At 31.0% G+C, this 23,123-nt stretch overlaps 1 protein-coding gene across 2 annotated transcripts; it reads left to right on the top strand.

Moving 5' to 3' along the window:
• The first annotated feature begins 6,183 nt into the window (after positions 1–6,183).
• cad (homeotic protein caudal) lies at positions 6,184–21,546 on the top strand. 2 transcript variants are annotated; one of them, XM_087416012.1, is made up of 4 exons: positions 6,184–7,886; positions 10,424–10,501; positions 18,779–18,924; positions 19,003–21,546. In XM_087416012.1, exons 1-4 carry the CDS (start codon positions 6,569–6,571, stop codon positions 19,381–19,383), a joined length of 1,923 nt encoding a protein of 640 aa, XP_087272138.1. In that variant the 5' UTR covers positions 6,184–6,568; the 3' UTR covers positions 19,384–21,546. The 2 variants fall into 2 exon arrangements, with proteins under 2 accessions (XP_087272138.1, XP_011057383.1); XM_011059081.2 differs by lacking the exon at positions 10,424–10,501.
• The last annotated feature ends 1,577 nt before the right edge of the window (positions 21,547–23,123 follow it).

Raw genomic sequence — 23,123 nt, 5'->3', positions numbered from 1 at the left:
GTGCCACGAGACAAGTGTAGTAATTATGTGTTTTATTGTCTGACTAACAGTATAAGCTCAATAAATTGACATTTTTCCCTTTAGTCTGTCTTTACTGCAAATATTATTGGTATGATATAAAATTTAATACCCGTTTCAAAGTGACTTGGAAAGAAAAACTATCTATAACTGACTTTGCAGTTATTACTAACCTAGGATAAACACTTAAAGAATAGATCATATAGAGAGGACACGAATAAAATCTCGATAAAAAAAAGAACGTACAACAATACATGAACACAATTGTATTAGAAAAAATAAAGCCGATACAGCTATTTATATATTATTATATTGCAGTAACAGAGATTATATTATCTTAAAAAATGTAATAATAGTATATAAAAAAGTATTAGATTCCAAAATGAAATTAGATTAAAAGGCGTCAATATATTTTAATTTGACGATAAGGAAATTAGTGATTATTTGCAGAAATATGACCAGACAGAAAGAAATTTTGTGCTCTGAAAAAAATGGAAATTGAAAAGCAAAACTATCAGCTCTGCAGATAAGGAAGCGAAGATGCAGGAAGAAATAAGAAAGGAAACATAACTTAAAATAAAAGCATGGATGACCAATTTTTTTACAGAATTAACTCTAACCAGTACTTGCAGGGGTTCAATTGACCCGAACATTTTTTTTAACTTGTGGAAAATTATTTGTAGCAAATGTTTTTTATAACTACATAGTTTTAAATTACATAGTGTTATTCCTCGAGTTTCAAATTGAAAACAAATCGTTCAGTTACGTTAACTTCAAGCAAAGATACTCTTTCTTTTTTTTTTAAATAGAATCTCATTCTAAAGAGTAAGATTATTTCACTCTTTACGGTGAGTTAATTCTCCAAAGAATTTAGAGATTACATTAATTTCAAGTACATTAGACCTGCGAATATTAGTTAAGGAAATTTCGAAGCGAATATAAATTAAGTTTAAACAAATAAAGAAAAAAGATCATAATTATACCTTCTTCTCTTGCATTTAAAGCCGCAAGACTTTTTCTGTTTAATAAAGTTCATTTCTTTTATTGTATTTTAGTTTACATTCGTTTGAAAATAAATAGTTTTTTACATTTTTGAAAGTAAATAGTTTAGCACGAAAACGAACAAAATGAATACAGCTAGAAAGTGTAGATAAAAAAGTAGTAGTTTTTATGCGGTACAGTCTTATTATCTTATTGTATCACTTTTGGTTTCTTAAATTTCTCTCTGACAGCGCGCATTTCTTTAAGCGTAAATGATTGTATTTAACAATTGTTGCGGAGCGAATTCGTAAATACTATTCCCAGGTAGAAAAGTTTGTCATTTTGAGATATCTTGATTCTTTACTGACTGTTAGGTATACAACTCAATTGACGATTTATAATATCGCTTGGTAACATTTGAATTTGTTGAACGTGACTAATGCCTTTCGCATATCCCTATAAGCATACGTGCTGTGAACTGGTTACCCTTGACTTTGAATGTAATTACCGTTATGATAATCATTCTACACGATAATCATTCGATAGCAGTCTATATAATATTTGAAAGTAAAAAAAAAAGGTAGATGCATTCAAATTTTCCATCCTTTAGAAGCGATTGTTTCCAACCATTCATTGTTCGTTTGGATTTTTTTTGATTCTCAATTGTCAACATGAAAACATTCAAATTGCAAGCTGTAACAAGCACAAAAGTTAACGCCATAAATTGTCGTTATCGATTGTCATGTTTATTCATATTTATATCGCATTCATATTTTTTATTAATATCATTTCAACTGAAAATTGGTTCGTATTTTATCTTCAGCAAATAAATTTATCCAAAGCACACAATTGCGTTATTAAAGCTATAATTATTTTTCTCGTTCGTAATTTTTTTTTAAGATAGTAAATTAACAATCATGATTTTAGAATTTCTATAATAAATGTCAATGCAATTGTTTAGAGGAAACATTGAAATGAGTAAAAAAAATTTGAAATGAACGTTCACACAACGTCCATGACTAATTTCTACAAAAAAAGTTTTCTTTTTAAGTCACATTAATAAAAAATTGTGACAGTTTTACGACTTTCAATGGAGAAAAAAGATATACCTTTTAAATGTTGAAAATCTAATAAATTCTAGTAAAAGAAATCAATCTAGTAAAAGAAATAATAGTAAAAGAAATAATTCTCTAAAATCACATTTTTGGTAAAAGTGAAATTGTTTAATTTAATTACAACTTATATTAAAAGAAATTGTTCAAACTTTAACTGAAAAATATTGTCATAAATACAATCATAAAATATAAGGAAACATTTATGTAGAAAATCGTAAAATTTTAGACTTATCATCGATGATCCGACATGAAGTTCAATATTACTTTTGCATTTATTGAAATATAATTGATAGTATAAATTTTTTATGATATTTACGTATAATTAAAAAAATGCTATAATCTTCAAACTTTTGTCTATCATTGAAAAATTATTAATGGAATAATGCTCTTGATCGATACTTACAGATGAGGAAAACTTTTGAATCTTTTTACATAGTTTTATAAATTTATTAATTACCAACGAATACTCAATTTTTTCAAGCAATTACTTTAAAATAAGCTATATTTGACCTTATTATTATTAATTAATTCAATATCTTTCAGAGACGATTTTTAGATCTCACGTCTCAGGAGACAAAAATATTTTTAATTTTTTTTGAAAATAGGGATTTGTAGCGCCTTGGAAACGGTTTCCTAGCAAAAAATAGATTTAGAACTCTCTTGTCTTATAAATCATAACTTTACATTATGTAAGATACAATAATCTTGTCATTATCATTTAGAAATACGTGTTTATATATTTCTATAGCAGTGAACAGTATGAGTTATTAGCATATTGTCACTCTATTATAGAAAGATATTTTTTGTTATTTTGATTAGTGTATTGACTCACATTCACTTTTAAGAAAATTCCAAGGCGTTAGCAAGAAATACAGAGATGCAGTTTGTAAGAGTGTAAAAAACAAATTTGCTTTAACACTATATTTTCAACAAAAAGACTCTAGGTACATTGTTATTACGCGATTAATTATTGATCCAACAAAAAATTAGATATATTATTCTGTCTAAATTGCCGTAATAAAAATAAACATATAATGTGTGATAATTAAATGCTTGACATCGCACAATGGCTGGTTAGTGAGTCTCTGTGCAACAAAAAAATTTAAACAGCATTACAATTGTTTTATAAATACTATAGGTATTTTAAATAAAAATTGTATTTCAAATACATGCCTCGAATTTAAGCCATGTCCGATATAATTGTTTATGCATAAAAATACACGTTTATTATATTACATATATGATTCGCGAATATACCTTATTATTAATCTTTTGGATATAATTTTGAATATAATATACGAATATATATATATATATATATATATATATATATATATATCTTAGAAAATTTTTAAGAAATCTTGTTAAAATTACAAATTCAAGAATTAAGAAAAATGATTATCGCAACTATATGCGTGCATTTTATAATTTATTGCTATATTTTAATTGACACATGCATAATAGGTATTAATAGTGAGAAAATAGAAAAATAGAGCCACATATATACGTACACACACAGTCTTGTAAAACCGCTTAAATACAAATATTATTGTCATATTCATGAGATATAAATGCACATTATTCGCAATAGTAAATAGCTAAAACAAATATAACTGTGCACAATCGCATCTTAAAGGTATTTCAAAATTGTTTTATGCGTTGATTTTAAACATTATGTTCATTGGATAATTAAAAAAGAAATTGCGAAAATTGCAATTAGTTCACATGAGCGCTTTGTCAAAACTCTTACCCTGTATACTCTCTAAATCTGTATCAGTGGAAATCACTGATATTAGTGCCAAGTATGCCACTGATAATCAGTGAATTAAATGTGAGATCCCTAATAATCTAGCTAATCTTTATTATGTAATCTAACTAATCTTGTTTTATGCTCAAATTCAATGAATATAGTATTGGAAAATTGAAATTAACATGCAAATATCAGTATTTTAGTTGTATAAACATTCTTCCTTTTTTAATTGAATTTCACTGATTATCAGTACCAAGTATGTCACTGAGTAATTAGTGGCTATCCACTAATTCAGAGAGAGTACATACAAAGATATTTTTACACATTTTTAATACATTTAATTATATAGGCAAATGCAGTAATGTTTTGATTTATTTTAAAATAATTGTAAAATAATTCATCGATGTTTATCTGCAGAATAAATAATTTAAAAATAATACAAAATCTAATATTCTTATTAACATTAAAATCTGAAAGCATCGTTATTGATAATTATAATTAATAAAAATATTTTCTCTAGAAGAAAATGGAAGAAAAGTAAAAATATATGAATGTAAGATGAAATTTGATTGCCCAACTTTTCAATAAATATAGATATAGATATAAATATATATAAAGATTATTAAAAACATTAAAAACGTATTAAATTGTACACAGTAATGCTGCACAGACGACTTGAATGCGTCACATAACAGCACGATTTCCGAATATGTGTGTGGCTCTGTAAAAAAAATAATTGTAATCCTGAAAAACAAATATAGTTTATTAATAAAAAAAAATACATAAGATTTTCTTATAAAATCGGAAATTCAAAATTATCGAATGTTACGCGCAAGAATAAAGTAAGAAAGTCATTGACTTATCAGCATCATTCTGTATTAATAGTTTGTTACACATTTGTCTCTTATTAAACACATAGCGTTCCTACTTCAACTTAAGTAAACATAATAAACAATGATTATCGATCTTAATCGCAGCCGCGATAAACTTGAGTTTCGGTTCTAAATCATTTAAGCGACAAAATGATTTATGAACTTCTTATATCATTTATAAGTGTTATACATCCTGGAATTGTATACGATTTTGTTACGACCAATAAAATAGTATATTACGCGAATGTACGATTAATACTATAGATACTGTGTGGATATTGTAGATATACAGATGCGTATACTGTGCCGTGATTTATATGCCATTATCAAATTATTAGTTGTTATTATTTGTAATATAAGATTTTAAAAATTATGATTTATATAAAAATGTAGGAATATTATATATTTTATAATAAAGTATCAAATTTCAACCAGCAAAATGACTCAAAATTTTTTTTAGAAACGGATACGAAAAGGAAAATTTTCATAGGCTAATTAAGTATTTAGAGTAGTTTGGTAATCAAATATTATTATAATAGAAACATTATAATCTTTACATTCCACACCAGAAAAAGATTTCTTCGATTTAAAAAAATGTTTCTTTGATGTACGTTTAAAGAAAAAATTCTTTGATTTGAACATTTCTATGATTTTAATATAATTTCTTTAAATTAAATAAATTTTTTTATTTGATTAAAAAAAAAGTTTAAATTAAAGAAATGACATTCAAATCAAAGAAATTTTGTTTAATTTAATTTAACAAAGATCTTTAATAACAAAGAAAGATTTCTTTAAATCGAAGAAATCTTTCTCTGTTCTTCTTTCTATTTTTAATTACAAAAAAATTAAATAATAAATATTAAAATGTAAACTTTATTATTTAATTATAAATGTAACTTTATTATTTCTTTAAAATCTCTTGCAGCCAGCTGCCTCTGAGAAGAAAAAGAACGAAGAAAGTAAGAAAAATTTTAATACGTATAAAAATAATTACAATAAATATGCGTATATCACAAAGGAAAATTGAAAATTGATCTGATCGGTCATCGTTATCGTTACCATTAATCAAGAAGATTAATATACTAAACTTCAATGTACTAAAATTCTAAATTAGTAAATTTAATTGTAACCTTTCCAATTTAAAACAAAATTATGCAATTGAATTAAATCTAGAATATTTTCGAATATCTCTGAGCATTAAGTTTTGTGGTTTAATCTAATAAATGAAATTAAATGTAACAAATAGGAATCAATTTTTATCTGTCATTAGAATTAAAAGATTAAGTCTATCTTTAAAATGCAATTGATACGTCGAGAATCAGTCAATTTTTTTCAAAAAAGTAATGTATAAAGACCAACAATAGGATGCCTTATCAAGAAGGTGGAGCTATAAGAGCCGACTTCTCTCTCTCTTTTTGCCAATTCTCTTTTTGTAGGCGGACGACATTCCTACTGTTACTGTACTTCGGCGACGTTCTCGTTGGACACCATTATGTTGGGTGCCGGATGTAGATTGGCTGTTTGATGCTGCTCGGTAAGAGGCGGAGCTAGAGATACTGGCGGTTCCCCACCAAACAGAAATGGATTTACCTCGAACTAGTAAACGTCGGAGTAACGTTGCCAGTTCTATATCGATATTGGAAACGCGTCTGTCGGGAAACATAGTAACAACATTCATACGTTTCAACTGTGCCGGTTTCATTGTTATGTCACTAAGTGTCGTGAATGTACATAACAATTCACATTGATTTACAATTTTCGTGATTCTAATTATTTGTGTTTAAAGAAACAAACGTTTATTGTGTGAGCTAAATTCAATTCGCAAAATCGACATGCCATCATGCCGTGAAGACGTCGTGTCTGGAGAATCAAATAACATAATTAGTGCGATTCATTACAACCAGACGATTCCATATCGCCAACAGCAGCACCAGGTTGCTGATAACCAACAACAATTGATAATGCAACAAGCACATCAGCAAACACCGACGCAACAGGTCCAACCACATACTGCGGTTGCGGCTCCCGCTGCTATTGAAGGAACGCAATACTGGTATGGCTATCCATCAAGAGCTATACCCGCGACACCGGCGTTACATCCTCAACATCAGCCAAGTTCAATTCCTCAGTTTTTTAACCACGCCGATATGATGTCTGGATGGCACTACACAACTCAGTACTCGCCATATATACAATATCAATCGCAACATTTACATTTTCAAACACAATCGCAGGCGCAACAACAATCGCAAGAACTAGAACACCATTCGCCATCTGAACAACGCATTCAGTCACATTTGTCACAGCCACATCTGCAACAGAACTCATCTCCTGAACAACTCTATCAGCATCCGTCTCCACAGCAACATCTCCATAATTCACCGCCTCAACAAGTCTGTCCACAGCATCCATCACCGCATCAACATTTACAAAATTCGCCGCCTCAACAACTTTGTCAGCAGCTCACTACTTCATCGTCACAATTGCAACAGAATTCTCCGTCTCAACATAATCAATCAAATTCGTTGCCACAGCAGCGCATTCAGCAACGATTACCAAAACACCAGTTGCAAGAAAGTTCACCGCCGCAGTTTTTCCAACAAAATTCACCGCCACAATATCTTCAGCCACAAATACCATCGAGAGAACAGGAGTACGAAATTTCATACAGACGGGTGTTGAAATGGGGCATTAGAAATATAGATATGGCATTCCGCAATCAATATCCATCAACGACAAGAATGAATGGCAACATAGACGGCAATATGAATGGCAGTTTAAATAGCAGCCTGAGCGGTAGTATAAATGGCAGCAACAACAGCAACAATAGCACTTCTCCTACAACACCGCCTAATTTTCACACTGTATCATACAATGACTTGTCTTGTACTTCTCGCAACATGAATCTATCATCCACATCCGGCAACATAAACCTGCTACCTACAGGCATAAATCAGCCGTCCACATCTCGAGATATGTCATCCACATCTCGAGACATACCGGCCACGTCCAGAGATATACCGTCCACGTCGAGGGATGTTTCGTCAACATCAAGACGTCACCAACTGTACACGTCTCATAGAATCCAAGGAAGAAGAAGTCCGTACGAGTGGATGAAAAGGCCGTCGTATCAAAATCAACCTAAACCAGGTTAATATAGAAAAATTTCTAACATCATGATTCTAATACTTTCCACTGAATGTTCATCAATTCTTTTGAATTTGTTTTTGACAGGGTTGACAAAAGATGTTTCTTTTATAAATTCTTTTATAAAGGATTAAGCTTTATGTTCTTTTAAAATATATTTTTAGCGTTTTATATATACTTTAAACAGTATTATAAAAACATTTTAAAACATATTTAAAATATCGGTTAAGCTTATTTTAAGCAGTTTAAATCGTGTTTAAAATGATTTTTATCAACCCTGGTCTTTGAGAAATTAAAAAGTCATATATACAAAAATGTGTAAAATTTATTCTTAATTTAAAAAATATGCAATTGCTTGAATATAATAAATGTTGAGAATACTGAAAGAATACATTTTCTCATAATTATTGATAGTAAATATTTTAAACGAGCTTTGATAAATTATCAAAGTAATAGAGAAAAACAGAACAAGATATTAAAACAATCGTACATTTCATTTCTTCGCAACTATCTTTTTGTAGAAAATTCGATATACTATATAAAATTGAATATTTGGTAGAAAATTCTCATCTTATTCTAAAAGAAAGAAATTCATTTATTGTAGAAAGTTTTTTAGAGTATTAACAAAATTTATAAAGTGTAATAAATATGAAAAATAAATATGAAAAGTACTTTTTCTATATTTTTTCCAAGTATAGCAAAAGTTTGTTACCTAAATAAATAAAATTAGTATAAAATTTTATGAATACTAATTTAACTAACATTTTAACAAAATTAAATGTTGGAAACGTTTGCTACCTATATCAAAATTATACAACTTACATATTGTAGATTATACACTGTATGTGTGTGTGTGTGTGTGTGTGTGTGTGTGTGTGTGTGTGTGTGTGTGTGTATGTGTGTGTGTATACTATTGTTCTTCTTCTCTCTTTTACTGCAATTAAGATAAATTAAAATTTATCTTATTAAAAATGAATTCAATAACGAATATAATAAATGCAGCGCGTGCCGTCGGAATCATTATATCTCGATTCACCATTCCTTTTCATGGTCTCACTTTATTATTTCATCTTACAGTTGATTAAATATGACATAATTGGAAATTGTTGTAAATCACAATTAAACAATTTAAATTTTAATTGAGACGAAAACAATTAATCTATAATAGAATGTAAGAATATGACTAAAATATTTGATTAAACTTTAGTGTGTGTATTTTACTTATCGTATGAAGCGATAAAAAGATTCTTAAAACAAATACATTTTATTCAATTATAATATTATATTATTGATATTTTTAAAGTAGTAGAATATGTTCGAATAAGTCATCAAAAATGTAATTAATTTGCTTCAATATTGCGAAACATAAAAAAATATTATTAGATATCAGTATATAACATGAGAATTTTTCTTTTTTTCTTTATTATTATTTACTATCTAACGCGAAAAGAATGCAATTGACTTTCTAGGGCTTTGACCTAAATAAATTCAATAAAATTACTATAAATACGCAACAAATATTTGTTAATACAACACAAACAATTTATGGAGACATTAGAAAGTTTTAAATCAAGAAGAGGTTTTTTTTAAAAAATCACATTTTAGCATTATTTTTCTGTAGTAATCAAACCGCATTTTTCTTCAATAGAAAAGAAACAAAAGATATAAATGTTTAAATTTAATCAAGTTCTGAATTGAGAAAATTGAACAGCTTTCATTGAAATATGGAAATTAAAAAAAAATATCTTTTAGCTGTTCTTCTAAAATAATATATATATAATATATTAACTATATCAAACATATATTACATTAATATTATTAATATAATATTATATTATTAATGTAATATTATATTAAATATATATAAAAACATTTATATTTTCTGAGAATATAAATTTAATTTTAAAAAATTATTTAATTTTAAAAAATGCATAGTATATTTTTAGAAATGTATGCAGATTCGTATCAATAAATCTTTTATTAGAATGTCAATGAAATTTTATATAAAACACGATCCGCAATTATTGCGGAATGATTGTGAATTTTCAAGCAAATTAAATTATTTGTGTCTAAGCTTTTCCTGTTCACAAACAGTAGATTTCTAATTACAAGAGTTCGATTAAGAAATCGGACGATTTAAAAAGCCACGTAATGAAGTTATGCATTTAACGAACATTACTTTCATGCATATCGTGCGTGGTCATAAACACGTCTCCAGCGGTCTAGATACGGCAAACCATGTAAACACAGTAACGGACGAGCAAACATCTAATTGCTCTCAAATATTTGTGAGATAATCCCTTTTCCTCCCTTCCTCACTCCACCTCGAATTTTCACCGGACTCAAACGACAAAATCTCATCCGTTCGCACGGAACGTGTTCTGAATACACGCGACGGGGAAAAATTAACTCTCACTATTTCGGCACCGTAATTCGGTATAGCACGAATTATTCGAAAATCTGATGAATTTCTTTATTCGATATAAACGCATGAGAAGATAGTTTTTTGATGAAAAGAGATGCCTTTTCCATTGTTGCAGCATGCAACGCCGAAACTGTCGGCGATGCGGATTCAACGTCGCCAATTAATGAACTCTGTTGCCGGCTTGAAATTCTTGGTACGAACTCAGACTAACTAATAACTGATAAAACTAATAACTGATAAAATTAATTGATTGTCGTGTACAATATTATCTTTAGTGTATGCATGCGTTATTGTACTTCAATTGTGCATGCAGTTCCAATGTTCTTTAGAAACGTGTTTCGTACATGCTTTTTATTAGACTTGTATTTCATCTTGCAAATGCCCAAAGGAAATGATCAACAATGAAAAGTAAGATATTTTAGAAAATAATAAAGTGTGTAGATTTAAAAAATTTATTTTTAATATACTATATAGTATACTGTATTATATAGTATTCTCTCTCTCTCTCTCTCTCTCTCTCTCTCTCTCTCTCTCTCTCTCTCTCTCTCTCTCTGTATTAAAAATTATGCAATATATTTTATAATTACTTGGCATGCTAATGTTACGATAATAAAATTGAAATTAATTTTAAGAATATTGAAAGTAACAAAGTGACAATATTAAGCAGTTTTGGCTTAACGGAATTATAAAATATATCATACTGCTCCACGAAAATATTTTTATTTACATCGAATTTCAATATATTTTTATATCTTTATTCCATCGAATTTTCTCATCATGCATTAGAAATTAAAATAGTGACAATTTGTCTTCCTAAGAATTCAGTCTCATGTAGCGTTTGTACAGCGTACATGCAGTTTAATACGTATTTTTTTTTTTTTTAGTATTTCCTAATTCAGATGCTTGTATTTCAGAAATAGCATACGCATGTTGAGAGATCCGTTTTGTAAATATTGGACACGTTTTTCTAAAGAAAAGCGCAGAGCCGCAATGAGTCTTGTGAACATATTTGATCAATCTTTATGCGCTATCCGGATTAGCATGCTAATTGTACATTCAGATTGTTGCTCCAAATCCCATTATTCTTCGCCTGATGTACTTCGTGCTACCACCAGGTGCTTCGCAGAATCCGTACCAATTTTTTTTTGTCACCGTCTCTCTTCTCTCTCTCTCTCTCCCTCCCCCCGTTCTCTTATTTGCATTTTATCTCACGCGCGTGCAGTAAGTACGCACCTTAAGTACCTTGAAACGAGCGCCCTGTACCTTCCAGCAGCAATTATCTGCGTTTTATGGTTATATTGCGGGCAGAAGCCGCATGGCAAAGCCTCTCACCACGACAATACAAAAACGCGAGGCGTGCATTACAATATCGTGAGGATCGGCCTCGTGCATACACTTTCTCTCGTGCAGTCGTTCGATTCCGTTCCGTGAAAGCGATCCTACGATGGCAGCACGCGATTTCTATCGCTTTTATGGCACCTTCGTCTGGCCACGATTTCCTCTTATCGGCGCGATTAAAGACAAAATTAAACAACGAAGAAGAAAGATTTAATATCATCCGTTTGCAAGTAAAGACATCGATCGTTATTATTTCTGCCGATAATTATGGAAAGTAATCGTGTGAAAGTGGAATAATTAGCTCTTTGTCACGCATAATTTTTCTTAGCTTTGACTTATTGTAAAAAATCTTTTCTTCAAAACATCACCTTCATCATAGTGAATCTGGTGATGGTGAGTTTGAACGTTTTCTTTAGAGACATCCAGCCTAATCTGCAACTACAATGCAAATCCGTAAAATGGATCCGCCCACTACAGCTGACTAAAACCTTTCATTATGGTCAAGTGTTTTGACAGTAGAGATCAAACGGTGGGATCCATGCATTGTCAAATCTCTACTGGTCTCTGCTTGAATCTAGTCAACCGATCCACAGCAGAAACCCTCGAGTCATGAGAGTTTCGATGTTACGCGATTCGGCTCGCAGCACGCCATCAGACATCGATTTCTCCATCGCGTTAAAGAAATTGTTAAACGATCCATCATTGGCGTCGCAAGCTGAGTTTTGAACCTGGATGCGAATTATATGACTACAATAAAATATACGGGTGCCACGCGAGGAAATTTAAGCGCGCGTCTACGACGCAGTTCGGCCAGACAATGAAAATTTGCGACTCATTGTCAGTTAGTCGACCAGGATATAATTTAGAAACCCAGGCGCCGAGAAATTTGAGGATTGCAGAAATCTTCGAGCAAATAGTTTCGGCACTTTTAATTTTATATTCTCTCTTTTTTTGTACATCCCTACGACCAGGCACCGTGTCAATCATATTTCCAAGGTTAATTCTCAAGAATATAGATATTTTCAATATTTTACGATAATGTTTTTCCTGTCGTCGCTCATATATACAATTGCCAAGGTTGCAAGATAATAAATCAATTATAGTATAGAAGTTGTTGAGTTTCGTTTGGCCACGCGCTCAGCAGGTATGCGATGAAATAGTTTCTGATTTTTTGTTTGATCTTTTGTATGTTTGGTTGAGATTTGTCACTGACCATAGGATAAAAGAAGCAAACAGGTCAGGTGTCAATATACATTTCTTAATTTTTTTTCCTATTTTCTAGCACATATAATGCCAAATTTTTTTATTTTTTTATCTTTCCACATTTTATTTTATGCATTGTATATTTTATATCCATAAACAGTATGTTATGTATAATATATATAAAGTTTTTATATATAAAAATTGTATATAAGAAGTTATATACAGGATGTCCCAACGTTCGTTTATTCTGAGTACAGAACTATATGTTAAAACAAACAACTTTTTCCTTTTGCAAAATTGTGTCTGACAAGTTTTTACAACAGAGCAGGTTGAAGTTATATAATATATAACATTAAATTTTATTAAAGAATAAGTATTATATTAAAATAGAATGTAACTACGATATTCATTCGTTTATGTCATTACCCAACAACGTTTCAAATGTTATAAAAATTTTAATGACTTACAAAACATTAAGAAAAGCATAAAAAAGAAAAAGATGTGTACCTATATATATAAATAATGTATGTACATATATATTATAAATGATTTCAGATCATAATATTCATATAATTATTATCTAAAGTTAAAACAAATTTATATATGTGTACATATACATACAGGGTGTCCCGTAATGACCGAGACAATGATTAAAGGGAAATTCTTGAGATCATTTTGAGATGAAAATCCTAATACCAAAATGTCAAGGGAAAAAATTTTTTTTAACATAATAAATATCAATAAATAGAAATATCAGTAATTATATCTTCGCGTACATAATCTTTATATCGATATTTACAAAATGAGGCAATAATTAGTTTTCACTTTTAGCATTTTGCGTCGTACCATACTCGAATGCGCAAATTTTAAGCTGTGTAATTCGCTAACTTGAAATACTTACAATTCCAAAACCTAGTCTCGACATTTTGGTATTAGAAATTTCATAATTTTTAAAAATAATTTTAGAAATATATCTCTACTCAAGCGTTGTCTCAATCTTTACGGGACATTCTATGTATACATATATGTATAAATATATAAATATATATATATAATATATTTAATATTAACTTTTTCATAATATTTATACCTATTTTATATTTACATTTGCTGCAATGTCGCAGGAGATAAACAAAATATTAATTTACATAAGACATGAAAAAAAAAAAGAATTTTTGAATGCTGGAGAAGAATAGATATAGTGTATCGCAGCTACATTACGAGACGAGACTACTACCAATATGCGGTAAAAAATCTTTTCCTCTCTCTCTTTCTCTTTCTCTTCGTTCACGGATACTTGATATGCGATATACAAATGCGAGGTGGCACAATAGAGGTAATTGTGACGCCACTGACGAATGGCACCCGCGCGAGTCGGCGCGCGGCTCCGGCTAGGCTGACACGAGATATCGCCGGGGGTTGTCAAACACCCACAGGAAAAGCGGGGCACGCGCTTTTGCCATTCCGCGGCGTGAAATGGAAGAGCAAACGCTATAATGGGGTGGCAACGAGTCCCAGGAGCACCGTTTCTTCGCCCCCTCGCTCGCGTCTTTCTCTTCACATCTCTCTATCCTCCTCTGCATCTCGTGGCGTTCGTAAAATCCGTCGCGTTTCCTTTCGCTCTCCCTCTTTCTCCGTCATGCTCGTTCGCATTTCGCGCACGGATACTCGAGAGAAATAGCCGTAAGATTCGTTCATTCGAAAGTATAGACAATGATGGGTCCAACGAGCTAGATACATTTTAAGAAGTCCTTGATGCTCCGCTCGCATGATGATAAACTTTAACGTATGACGATATCACATGTTAGATTAGAGATTGACTAGAAATGTTTTTGATGTTAGTTACTAATTTTAGAATATAAGTTAAAATATCAATTGTTGCCTGATTGATCGAATTGAAAGCAATACAACCGCGCTATTGAGAGCATCTAGTACATCGTGGTCGTTGATCAGTGCGTCACCGGGGCCGGATAATCGTAGGTGCGATATCAGTAAGATGAAAAACGCCGACGATAATCTTTCTTAACTTATACGCTTACGTGGCCTATGCATGAGACGAAAAAAAATCGACGACTTGCTCTCTTGAATAACAGCCTCCACGCTGTGCAAACCATTTGAGATTTGCCGACGGACTCCTCCGAATGTAAAAAGTTCAACTCGTAGTCGCACAAAGTTACTCCGTTAACCGTGAAAAAGTTCCAGAAACTAGAAACGTTGATTTCTTAAGTCTCCCCCTCGTGTCGGATGCTGTTACAACGAAAGAGGAAATTCACCCTCGCTATTAAAACATTGGACACTTTTAACACTTTATAGATATTTAACTTCACTATTAATCTTATTCATTTTTTTCTTGATTCATTATCATTTCAATTTGTTATGTGCTTATATAGTTTTGATTATAAAAATTACTACTTAATAGATTATGTTACTAATTATTTAGATTGTTATTATTACAAAAATTGCATAATAACGAAATTAAGCTTTGTTATTTCTTGCGATAGTTCATTGCTAATATTTGAAACAGCTGATTTTTTTCAATTCAGTTCTCAATATATCGCATAAATGAATAATACAATTTTTTTCATCTTGCGATAAAAATTGATTCGGAATTGCGAAATTATCTTTGTGAGTGTGGCGTGGCGAATACTTGTTACGCGAGAAATCTATCACAATTAAAACCAGTACCACAGAGTAGAGTTTGGAATATTTTTTGATTCGATTACAATCTTCAAAGATAAAGAGTCTGCTTTTTGATAAGCTTTAAGGATGTTTCATGTGTTTGTTTACGTGCATCAGGCTACGCGACGTTTGCTCTTAACGCGTCAAATATTTGCACGTCTAACAATGCGCGAAGCGTAACAGAAAAAAAAAAGAGCGAGAGAAAAGGAAAAATTCGAGCTACATTACGTGATATCATATTGACAAAAACCATGGCGAACACTGTCTAATATTTATTCCTCGTTTATCTTGTGTTACACTTTATTGATATAACAGAGATTTAAACTAGGCATTACGCAATCACAAAATAGTCGATTATTGTGAAAAGAAAATTTATCCTAAAAGATAATATTTTATCTTAGAAAGAAGAAAAAGCTATTGCACAACTATTTGTTCTTGAAAAGAGAGATTTTTGTTTCTCAAAAACCATTACAAGTTAAATAGTTTGTAAGTGCTGTTTAACTGATGTCTTCAAATTAGGCACAATATTTTTTTTTAGCGTAGAAACTACGTGTTTTTCTTAATTTATTCATAAGATAGTTGATTCATGTCTGTCTTACGCTTATTGATTTAATTATATCTTAATATAGGTAATTAAATAATAATGAACTGAACTTTCTAACTTATATAATATTTCAAAATTAAAATTGGAAATCAGTTGATCGAAAAATCCGGTAGCAGATAAGATATAAGTGGTAGTGAACACATCAATTCATTATGTAGCACATCTCTCGTATGGGATGTACAGCAAAGACGTGATTCAAGTATTATCATAGATACGCAGAGTTGGAAGTGCCCGCGATAACAATCTCTCAATCTCAATCTGACTAGATGAAAACTCGAAATCAGACAGCTCGTAATATATTGCTACGTTATTTGAACAGATTATACGGATTTAACCATGAACACCTCATGCGTTGACGTGTGTATCACAACGTATCGCCTAATTCTTCAGAGATTCTTTCTCATTGTTTACATTACCTCGCATGAATTTTCTACACAATTGTGTATAAGAAAGACATCTTACAAATAAGATAAATCTTTCGTAAGTGACTTATATAAAGACATTTGTAAACTTCGTAAAATTTGTTTTTTAAACGCGTGTATAATATCGATTTAAAATCCATGCTTTTTTTCAAATAAGTTCATATATGTATATTTAATTTTATATATATATATATATATATATATATATATATATATATATATAGAATTAAAATTATTAAAATATATGTATAAAATTGAAATATATAATTACATACTTTAGACACTGAAAATATTTTATGAAAGGCTTTATGAAATGTTCTTTTTTGTTTCATAAATCTCTGACCGATAAAGCTGATATTTTCATAATTTATATCTCACAAAAATTCTCAATCCAAAAATTATAATTAAATAGAAAAAAAAATGAATAAAAATTTTATTTTACAAATTTGGAGTTTATCACTTGATTTCTCTTTGTTATCAAGATTTAATTTCGTAATCATTGATTTAAAGAGAAAATACAAAGAAAAATCAAAAAGAAGTGTTTAAAGTAATATCAGATCTCGAAAGATTATCAGATATCTTTTTTAATTAAAATGGACGTTTTCAATTAAATTTTATAAATTCTTGACTTTTGTGGGTTGACTCTATTATTTATCCTTTCCATTCTTGCTGCGCATCCTTGCCACAAGGATATCCTGCTGCCCCGATACCAGCCATACTGCCTCAGACTGTAGCCATTCTGTACCGACGAAAAGTCTAAGGTCGCTTGCTTATTCGTAACGCTGCGAAGGTCTCGGAGTTCCCTTATCGAGGAGTGGTGGATTAACGTGCACGCCTTTGATCTCGCCGGCGGAGCCTTATCTAATCGTGTCCCTCTCTCTTGAGCCATCTCTTGTCGTTCCCACACACACAAACACGCACACACACATTCTTACATCCCTGTTTCCCTTTTCCTCTCTCTCTCTCTCTCTCTCTCTCTCCATTCTATATTTTGTGCGCGCCTTGGCGTGTACCGCCAAGAATGCCACGTCGTAAGAAATGCATTCACACTGTGCGATTGCTAGCCACTTCTCTTCTTTTTTTTTTTGCCGCCTTCTGGCACGTCGTTTCCTCTCATAAGAAACAACCGCGCTTGGCGTTTTTATTCATTGCAAATCATAGATGCATCTCTCATTCTGCAAATGCCGTTATTTCAAGTTACCGTAATTTTGTATGTGTATGTATATGAGTATGTGTATGTGTACGTTGCCTTTTCTTTTACTATAATAATTACGACTATCATAAAATATAAATTAATCCGCATTAGAAGTTAATAACTCTATATCTTTTTACTTTTTTAAAATAATTTTTGTATGCTTAGAGCATGATTATAATCGTTTTAGATGCAAGCTATTAACGTGACAGTATATTTTATACGTATAGCTATTAATGTTTCATTATATGTATTTGTAAAATTTTTAAACTAATTTTGAGAGCAACGAATATCATGAAAGGCAATGTATAAAAATATTAATGATGTTAGATAGCAATTATTTTCCTTAATTGCTATCTTAAAAGTTTGTTTTTCTTAATCTTTATTACTTTTATATTACTTTGTCATTACAACTTTAAGGTAATCAATTACATTGAGACAAATAATTACTCTAAATTGTAAATATTCTTTACTGTTCTATTTCAAATTTTTTTAACACTTTTTATTTATATTAAATATAATTAATATAAATATTAGTGCTAAATTTTTGCTAAAAATAATTGAAATGGGAATGAACATTATTTTGATATATACATACATATATACTAATGTTACTTGTATAATAATAAAATAGGCTTTTTTTCTTAATATGTTCGAGTGAAAAATTTAAACGAAATGAATTGCTCATTGCAATCAGAATATTTTTGTCAAAAATTCACCCGGCTCTTTCTATTGTTGTTTTTATTTTTCTTCCACTTTAATTTGTATTAGTATGTTATTCGCAATTACATTAAGAATTAGCAAGCAAATGTTCATATCATATATAGTTTTTCTTGCAGAATGACTTAAGCAAATTGCCTCTCACATTCTTTAGCCTGACGTGAAATTAATTACGAAACATTTACTTTGTTAATGTCGCCACGCGGTATATTCGTTGAAAACGTTATCTTTTTAACGTATTATTGACAAGAGAATCAGTACGATAGATATTAACCGCGTAATAACATCGGTTGTTATCTGCCTCTTTTTCAGGAAAGACTCGCACAAAAGACAAATACCGAGTGGTCTACACGGATTATCAAAGGCTAGAATTAGAAAAAGAATTTCATATGAACCATTATACTACTATTAAACGCAAGGCGGACCTCGCTGCTCAACTCGGTCTCACGGAACGTCAGGTAAATGACGTTCCTTTATTAATGAAAATTCTCAAATTATTGCATAGGACGATCATTAAACGGATCATTTCTGTGCAGATAAAGATCTGGTTCCAAAATCGACGGGCGAAAGAGCGGAAGCTAATGAAAAAGCAGCAAGAACAAATAAGAGAGCGGCAGATGAGAGCGCAAGACGTTGCAGCGGCGGCTTCCACGACGGTGGAGGTGGTGGGTGGAGGTATGATGGGTTATTCCACCAGTGGAACGGAGATGGGTGGGATGCTGGGCGGTCTGATGCAGACCAACGAGAACACTTCTTCCGTGCCTCTTTCAACACCTACGACGTCGACATCTCTATCCACATTGTCTACATCTCTACCCACATCTCTACCTACGACACTGTCGCAACCTACGTCGCAACCGGCGTCGCTGCCCACGACACTGCCTATGCAATATCCAGGACATTCTAATCCAATGTAAAAGGATCCGCTGCCGAGAATTCCGAACTCCCCGGAAATTCGAACAACTCATGAGATGGGATGATGCAAATGGGACGGTGAGGTATCTACTATCGTTTATCGCTTCGAGCACAACGTACAAAGGGTTTTGCGAATAGATAAGCGAATGGATACCGTAAGATAATTATAAAACGCGTATAAAATAATTAAATGTAACTCTCGCACACAACGGCCTGTGATAAACGACCGTTGTTAAACGGATCGTTCGTGGATTACAGATCGTGGAAAAACACTTTGATCTCACTAATTTCGTCGGGTTTATGTCCACGACGATCCCCGTTAATATAACGGTCGTGCTTTCGATATTTTACGTTCTATGTTCGCGGCATCATTAATTCCGCAAGAGCCTAAAACAGCTCTGTGCACAATGGAGGAAATATTAGAAACAATGATAAATTTTTAATATTACAGAAATAAAAAAATTAAATATTTTTTATTTTTCTGCGTTTAATATTTATACAGTCATGTTCCTAATATTTCATTCTGCGTTAAGTCGGAAGTGAATATCGAGTGTAGATTACATGAATGTCTTTGTACTTGGCAATTTCAAGTAGAATCTAAAAATATACGTCCGTATTTAGATATTCATGCAGCCTACTACATGATCGTGTTTCGTAATTGTACCTGGATATTAGGGGAGATTAAGGGGAAAAAGTTTTAAAATAGACAGTTTGTTCGACTATCCCGATAATAGGGAGATCCGACCGTCTGCGCGAATCTCAAGAATTACGCGTGTAGTCTAGCTTTAAGATAGGGACAGTAGTATCCGAAAATAATCGAGTTATCCAAATAAAGTGTATTAACTCTTTAACTACGGCATGCAAAAGAGCTTCTTTGTAAGTAATTTACAGAGAAAGATACGCCACAATTGTGACATTGCATAGATTTATTCTGCATCGACACAAAACGACGTTGTAAATTAACTGCAAGAAGCGTCGTAAATTTCACTTGCCTTTACTTGCAACTGTTTCGATTCTCGCTAGATCTCTCTCTATTATTCTATATATAGGTATATGCGAAATACATATTATTTTATATATAAATAATAGAGGTGCGCACAGCTGAAGAGTTAATTCGGATTGGATTCAATTCAATTCACCGAGCGCTGGATGCTCGAAAATTTTGGATATCACTCGTGTATCACTACTAGTCATCAGCGTAATTTACGACACTCCGTAAATATAATGCGCAAAGTACGCTCTAAATATGTACACGCACTGGAACGTATACATAAATGGAGTATAAATAAATAGTACGCATGGCATTACACAAATTAATCATTATTTCATTTATTGTGATTGGTTACTTTTCTGTATCGACATTATCCGCATGTTTTTACGTACATTTGTTATGATGCATGCTTTTTTCTTTTTTCTTTTTTGTTTGTTTTTTATTCTCAACAGATAACACAGTCATATCATATTTTTTATTGTATTATAATTCCATTCGATTCGTTATATTGAGTACCTATATTTTTTGCGTCGTGCAAAAGCTAATAAATGAATGCTCATAGCTTTGATCATGATAATTATATTACGATGACGGAGAAAATAATAGCAAATATCTGTATCGCACACACGACGATTGGGTTGCCACGATTTTAGGCATATACCCGTGAACCGGTAGATAAATTTAAATTAACTTGTACATTAATTAATTGTTAATTTAATTTAACTGTAAATACGTATATAATATATGTTTGTATATAAATGTGTTTGTAAAGAAAATTTAAAAAAATATATGTGCCTTATGGTAAGGTGGATTGTGTAGATGGATTATGTAGATGGATAATGTCGATAATAATTTCCAATTAGATATCTTAATATAATAATATAATATAATAGCGTTACATCTGTTAATAGTAAAGCAAGCTACTGCTTGAATATTATGATAACATCCGCGAAGTCTATATTTTCACTAGACTTTTCGTATATTTCTTATAGCGAATATTTACATAACAAAGTGATGATCACTTCGACAAGACGCTATCTCCGTAATTGTAAAATTAGCAAATAATATTGTTTATTGTTTTGTAACATGAAAAAAATACTGATGTAATATTTAAATCTCCGAATAATAATTAAGAATAAATCTTATCTGTTACAATCTTTTTTATCTATAGAAATGTTTTTTATTGTACAATCCAAAAATTGTCCAGTCTTTTTTGAATTATAACATTATTATATGATAATGCTTTTTCTCGTCAACGTGCACGCAAAAAATTCCATTTCTTTTTAATTCATTTTTTGATGCAAAGTGATATTGTTAAAATAATATTTATAAGAATGTGATCCATTTTTATTTAGTATTTTATAATAATAACATATACTATAATAACATAATAAATTAAACAATATAAAATGGGGCTATGAATTACTCAGGATGTTATGTGAGTAAAAATTTTTTTATAAACAATCAAAATTTATATATACAGATATTTTGACTCCCATCATTCTCAATGTTGAATTATAATTTTAAATTGTTACTGATAACGGCACAAAATGCTCGCAAATTAATCACATAACGAACGCATTTAATTCTCGCATGTTGACTAATGGATTTTTCTATAATTCCATTAGTCAAAATACGAGGAAAATCCTGTCATAATTTCACTAGCCAATATGCAAGGATTACATACGTTCGTTATATGATTAATTTGCGAGCATCTTGTGCCATTACCGGTAACAATTATTAATTATTAATTATGTGTTACCCGAATATGATTATTATTTATGAATCGATTCGATCGATTTCGACCTTCTATTATACTAATGCAAGTGGTTAATGCTTGCCCAGTATCTTCATCTCGTGCAGTGTAAATCAGAGAATATATTTACACGCTCTTTAAAATCTTTAGTATAAATCTTATTCTTTAAAGTGAAATCTCACTTTAAAAAATTATTGAAAATTTGAATCATTCTTTTTCAAGATTGGCTCAATTTTCATTTTTTAAAGTAAGATTTTACTTCAAAGAATTTAGAGAGAATAGAGATATAAGACGGGAACGCTGATGCAACAATCCGACGCAACGAGATGCGACGATAGATGATTAGTCGATCGAGAACATCGACGACTATATCTGTAACAGATTATTAACACATCTCGACACACATCTCGTCTTTATCTACTTGATTTCGCATCTTTATCTACCCGATGCAGGTACGCTCACAGAACGCAGTTTGCGGACATAAAAAATCGCGGGAACGTCTCATCTCTCATCGCAACTCTAGCTTTGAAAAATAACTGATTTTTTTTTATAATACTTTATATAAACTGGATTATATTCGTCGCATTTCTTAACAAATTATGAGAATTGTTTCGCTTATTTCTCATTCCTTGATATTGCTAATTTAGGCGAAGGCGAGTAAAGTAGATAGTTAAAGATAATATATAGAATAATCGAAGAATATAAAGCGATCGATCGTAATTTTGAACGACTGATTATCATAGAAATAGCTTCATACGTTTAATATCGAATATGATCGCTTCACGGACGAATAAATTAAGGATTCGAATATTACGTACAATTCGGAACAAAAATAGTGCAAAAATAGTTAATTTTCTTTTTCGTAGCAATTATGATAAACAGGATTGCCATAGACCTGAAAAACGGGAAAGCGAGAAAAGTCATAGAAATTTAAATCAGAAAACCTTGAAAAATCAGAGAAAATATAAAAGAGTCTGAAATTTTGAGCTTTGCTC

The sequence above is a fragment of the Acromyrmex echinatior genome, chromosome 19, assembly GCF_024713525.1.
Source record: "Acromyrmex echinatior isolate Ae372 chromosome 19, ASM2471352v2, whole genome shotgun sequence".
NCBI classification, from domain to species: Eukaryota; Metazoa; Arthropoda; class Insecta; order Hymenoptera; family Formicidae; genus Acromyrmex; species Acromyrmex echinatior.
This window is presented reverse-complemented; position numbering and strand designations above follow the sequence as displayed.